This window comes from Nicotiana sylvestris, chromosome 10, assembly GCF_000393655.2.
Source record: "Nicotiana sylvestris chromosome 10, ASM39365v2, whole genome shotgun sequence".
NCBI lineage: Eukaryota > Viridiplantae > Streptophyta > Magnoliopsida > Solanales > Solanaceae > Nicotiana > Nicotiana sylvestris.
In genome coordinates this window covers 20,252,888-20,258,750 of record NC_091066.1, presented here as the reverse complement: position 1 = coordinate 20,258,750, position 5,863 = coordinate 20,252,888, and the positions used below count along the sequence as shown (strand labels likewise).

Sequence of the window (5,863 nt, the reverse complement as noted above, 5' to 3'; positions counted from 1 at the left end):
ATATTTTATCTTTCATTAATTATTTACGAAACACCATGATGTTTAGATTTGTCTGCCACTATTTATGTATCCCGCTGTGATTAGTTCTCCAATGATACTAGTGTAGGGATATATTTGACCCTTTTCCGAATTTCAATTTGCAAACATCAACTAGCTGTACTGAAACAGTGGTGGCAGGTCTTGCTAAATAACTTTGGATGTCGCAAGCAGACTAGAAAGTGATGATTTTAAAAGAAGCTGCTATGTTGGCATCTATATAAAGTAGTTCTTTGATGTTTTTGTTAGATTTCAAGAGCATTCTCCCCTACCCATTTATGCAGGCATGTTTGAATGTTAAAAGGATATCTGAGCAGCCAGCTGATCTTTTAGTATTCTTTCCCAATGCAGATTAAGATTTTGAACCACACAACCATTTTGTTCTTTCTTTATGGAGTTATGATTCAAGGAAATTTCATTCATGTTGAGGATTACTAGTTATTTATCATGTCTCTGACTACTACACCCATATGCAACAATAACAAATGTCCCAATCAGTATCGTGGTGGGTATTCACAGATAAGTAGAGGTTTCGACCAAATCACAGTTCATCATTTGAAGCTGTAGATATGGCTAGTTATATTTGGTATAATTGGGTTAAATTAGCGAAATCTTTAAGAGAGATACAAGTGTGAACTGCCAATGCTCTTTCTCATAGAGATATTTGGACAAGTAGTTTACAACTATACAAGTAATATTTTCAATGAGGGATAACATCAGTAATACATCCTAATCAAGGGTCTTTCATAGTTAGCTGTTGCTGCTCAAGCTTCTTAATCAAATTAGCTTTGTCTTCCTCAGTCAAATCGTTGAATATGAATACTGATTTGTCTCCAATATCATCCTGAAATACAAAGAGAGAGACAGAGAGTACCCGTGAAGTGGATTAGAACTTATCACTGGAATTTTTTCTTGGGGATATACACTGAAATACAAAGAAATCACATAATTTTTTCAAGTGGTTTTTGTTAAATTTGAAAAAGTAAAACGGGTAACCTATAAAGAGCACAACTAAGGAAATGGATGGAATCTACCTTGATAGGCTGAGTGAACTTCCTCCCAGCAAAGATCACAAACAGTGCCATCCATGTGCTCAATAGGGTGATCTTTACTCCATCATCCATCAGACCAGTCTATAATCCAGAATATACTCCTAAGATAATTATAATATTTGATAGAAAACTATTTCAACAAGAAAATATGATTTTAGTCCCTAATTCGTAGATTGAACATAGCTTTTGGACAAATAGATATTATAAAGTGAAATTGAAAATGAAAACCAGTCATGTTTTCATTTCTCGACTGTTTCCTTTGTTTCTCAACTATTGGAAGGCTAGTCCAACAATCTGAATGCTGGCCAAAAGAGGAAAAAGAAGTTTGAATTGGAGCATCTCAAGATCTTCAGGGTTAAAATACAGGAGTTGTCGTTTCCTGCTGCTGGAATATTGACGCCTCAATTGCAAAGCTTGGGAAAGTATATTTCGAGTTTAAAACGAAATAGCTCTATATAGAATGAAATTTTAGGGTTAGCAAGATAGCTGCAAACGTTACCAGGTGCCCAAGTAGGAGTGAAGGAATGACAAATGTCAGAATGCCAGCTTCCAACTTTCCATAGCAAAGTCCTGTTTCAAAGATAACAAAAAATTAACTCGGACATCCTCAAATGAGCAGACTGTTTTACAGAAAGAGGAAGTTAAAAAGCAGTAAAATTTGGACATATAAATAATATATCATAACCGCTCATGAAAACTACAACTAAGGGACAAACAGTATGTTCTTTTATTCTGAAAAGCAACATATATTTTGTTATATCTCCAAACCTAAAACTTGCAAACCATGTTTATATTTGTACAACAAATCAGTTCTAAACCAGTAACCGTAGGATAATATTATGCTGTTGTAGGTGAAATTGTGGAGATATAATTGATGGAAAACACTCAATCTCCAGGTTGCCAATTGTTTTCCACAGATATAGTTTGAGGATGATGTGAATCAGCTAATCAGTTGTCCAATTTGGTAAGTTGTTAGATTCGCCCATAATGACACCTTGTTTCCATGCACATATCCAGACATCCTTGGTTTGATTAGATCCTTCAGATGGTAGGGCAGAGAGCAGACGATAATGTTGAGTTCTCCATACAATTTCAGAAGCTCCTTGTAGGGAACAATACTAAGTTCAATATCTCTTTTACGTCCTCAACTATCGGCCTTGTTAATTAGCTTAAGTATAAGATTTCTGAGCATTACCAAGTCCTTTTAGTTTAACTTATCATTATTTGGTACTAGTTATTAAAGCACTTTTTTTTTAGAATGGTAACGCTTGTATATATCGACAACATAAAGGGGATATTGTAGCCCCTGTACATATTCCAAAACAAAAAGAGCAAAAACAGCTAACTAAACATGCCTTGTTCATGTTACAAGGATTCTATAATGTCTAGTATGGATTTTTCATCACTTACATAGCTTTCTTTACACCAAAAATGAAAAAGCAGTATACAATCCAACTTCATCTTGCACACAAGGGTGTTGCCTAGTGGTCAATGAACTGGGTGAGAACCATCAGGTCTCAGGTTCAAATCCCAACGGATGCAAAAAATACTAGGTGATTTCTTCCCATCTATCCAAGCCTTTGGTGGATAGAGTTACTTGGTACCTGTTGCTGGCAGGACGTGGCAGATACCCCGTGGAATTAGTTGAGGTACGTGCAAGCTGGCCCGGACACCACGGTTAAATAAAAAAAAACCAAACTTCATCTTCTGGATAGAACTGCTTTCTCTTCAAAACACCTAGCATTCCTCTCCTTCCACGCAATCCACCGGATACAGGCTGGGATCAAATTCCACCATTTCTTCTGCCTGACATTGTTGCCCACAATTGTTCCAACACTGCAGAAGATCTATTGTTGACTGTGGCATAGTCCATCTAAGTCCAATTACTGAAAAACTAGTGCCAGAGTTGCATAGTTATTCTGCAGTGCAAAAATAAGTGGCTGTTGCTCTCTGTTTCTACCTTACACAAAGTAGCATCTGGAGCTCAGTGGGATTCCTCTTCTCATTAAGTTCTCCTGGATTAAACAAGATTTCCTTGCCACCAGCCAGACAAAGCAATTAACTTTGAATGGGGCATTGACTTTCCAAATCTGCTTCCAAGGCCAGTTGGATCCTTCCTGACTGTTCCCTGTGTATAGGGAGTAAGCTGACCTAACTGTAAAGATCTTCTTGCTGGAGCCATTCCATGTTAGTTGATCTTCGCTGTCTGTTGTCCCCTGGAACACCTCCAGCTGTTGTAGTAGTTCAGCAACTCTGTCAATTTCCAGTCCTTCTGAAATTAAAATTCCACCCCTGCTGACTCCATACATCTGCTATCTTGGCTGTCGGATTTGATGTCAAGCTGAATAAATCAGGAAAGATGTCTTTGATAGGTTTATGCCCAAGCCAATTGTCATTCCAAAAGGATGTCTTTTTACCATCCCCTATGTAGAATCCAAAAAGAATTTCCAAAGGTAGGCCATAGGGGAGGTGACATCTTTAGTATACCATAAAGATACTTGTCCAATATCTGCAGTTGATAACTTGCCTCCATACATCATGTTCTTCACGGTTATACCTCCACAACCCTTTTTGACAGTAAACTTTGATTGTGCTTCCTCAAGTTTAATTGAGGGTATTTTTAAAAACAGAATCTATAATTGCATGCTAGTGTTATTTACTATCTATTTGGCCCTTAAAACCCAAAAATTTCCATCTTGAATTTCAGGTTTGGGTTGGATAAGATCTTTGAGGATCTGTTATTTGTAACGTGGGATTCAGAGTTTTCTAACATTTCATCACAAAAGATTTCAGCTAAAAAAAACAATAGATAAATAATAAGCAAACTCAATTGGCCTCATAACTACATGTTTATAAAGATGTAACTAAAACCCTAACCTTCCTTGAAGACAAGTCCTGTCAATGCTGCAAATAGTGGTCCGACAAACCAAACAGCTGTTTGATTCTCGATAACATATTGAACTAAACTCATGCCAGCCGGTTGAGCAAGGGTAGAATACGTTGCCAATGAACCGAGAACACCCAGCAACCATAAAGCTTGAAGAGTACGTTTAATTTCAGTTACATAAATGTGAATAAGATATAATGACAGACCAAGTCCGCAAGATCCAATTGCGTAAAATAAATCAAGATTTCTCCCAATCAAGTTACTTAAGACTGAATCATTGGGAAGCAAAGCCGTAGAAGATGCAAGAACAAATGATGCAGCCGCAGTTACTAACCCTGATCTATATAAAATTACCTGCAAAGTTGATATGCACATTGAAAGTTAGCTATATGATTGTTGATAGAAAAATATGTGGTAAAATATTTTGCATTCATCATTTGTTTTGACTTGCAAAATTCATTCAGGAAGAATCCTGCTCTTCATTAACATTGTGAAAATGGATGCTCACTGATTCCAGTCTATTAGATAGCTAAACTGTGGCGTCACTAACAAAGTGAGCTAGGGTTTGATCAACTGCGCTATGCCTAAATTCTGATATAACACCGAGATAACTAATTGTATAAGTTTCTCCTTAAACTTGAGGCAACAGTGTGGCCGAACGAACTAGAATAGAACAACTCAAGAAGTAGATGCAGAAGGTTTTACCTCTCGAATATCAGCGTCTTCAATAGTCCAAGGGCCATAAACCCCTTGATAAACTGTAGGTTTGGTCGTCTGGGACCGTGACTCTCCCAGCGCCCTGCACTTGCAGTCAAAGTTCGATTTTGTAATTATGGGTTTGCATCGTAATTGAGGCCTAGCTTTTATAATTGGATTTGGTGCCGAGATTGTGAAAAGTGAAAGTGAAATGGACGCCGACGCCGTTCCCAAATTCATGCTCCGACTTTTTTTTTTATGCTTCTGAAGTTTTGCTACCTGTACGAAACTACAGATCTCTAAAACATTTCAAATTATTATTCTGGTGTTGTTAAATCCACAACTAAATGAGAATGTGCGGATGTGTGAATAAGAGAAACGAATATCTAATTTTTACCACTATTGTGATCCAAACCTTTTTTTTAAAAGAACCTCCTTAATGATAGTATTATGAATATGAATTTATTATCCAAACTAGGGAATGTTTGTGGAAAAACACCATTAAACTTGGGAATGATCGTTTTATAAATCTACTCATTTTATAAAATCTACTTTTGGGAGAGATAATATCTTTCAATTATATAAATAAAGAAGAAATAATTCATATCGCCAATCCTAACTTTGTTGGCGACCGAGGCATAATTGTTGTCACATCTTTTTTTTCCATAACCCCTTTAAAAGAGAGATGAAGTAATACAATCAACAACTGAAATAATTATCATATTATGTAATTATCTGACTCAATCAAAATAATACGCAATAAACATAATCAAAACAGCGTCAAAGGAAGAATGGACCTCAAGGTGCGCGCGATAACTTGTCAACTACAGCAAGTGGTACAAGCAGGAACTCAGCTGGACTAAGATGCCAAATCGACTCAGTCTATTTTAGAGCATGAGTCGATGATGACCCAATGGTTATATGGTATTAACTTGATAGTTTTTATGGTGTTATTTGGATTGATTTCCAAGGTGTTTGTTTTACTCGGTATAGTACATGAGTGACTCAATTCCGGCAAAAAGGATGACGGTGGTGATGTTGATTTTGGTGATTAACGGCGAAATGTGTGGAGCTACGGTGGGGATCTTGCTAAAATACAAGAGATTTGAAGGTGTAACAATGGCAGAAGTTGAGAGAGAGAGTCGGCTAAAGAAGAAGTGAATCAGTGTTCTATTGAAGATAATAATCGGTA

At 36.8% G+C, this 5,863-nt stretch overlaps 1 protein-coding gene across 1 annotated transcript; it reads right to left on the bottom strand.

Moving 5' to 3' along the window:
• Nucleotides 1-662: 662 nt before the first annotated feature.
• Nucleotides 663-5,107, bottom strand: LOC104247946 (uncharacterized). Its single transcript, XM_009804112.2, has 5 exons — nucleotides 4,681-5,107; nucleotides 3,966-4,329; nucleotides 1,588-1,658; nucleotides 1,071-1,169; nucleotides 663-880 (listed from the first exon to the last, which is right to left on the bottom strand). The coding sequence occupies exons 1-5, from the start codon at nucleotides 4,909-4,911 to the stop codon at nucleotides 770-772; spliced, it is 876 nt and encodes a 291-aa protein (XP_009802414.1). The 5' UTR covers nucleotides 4,912-5,107; the 3' UTR covers nucleotides 663-769.
• Nucleotides 5,108-5,863: the final 756 nt, after the last annotated feature.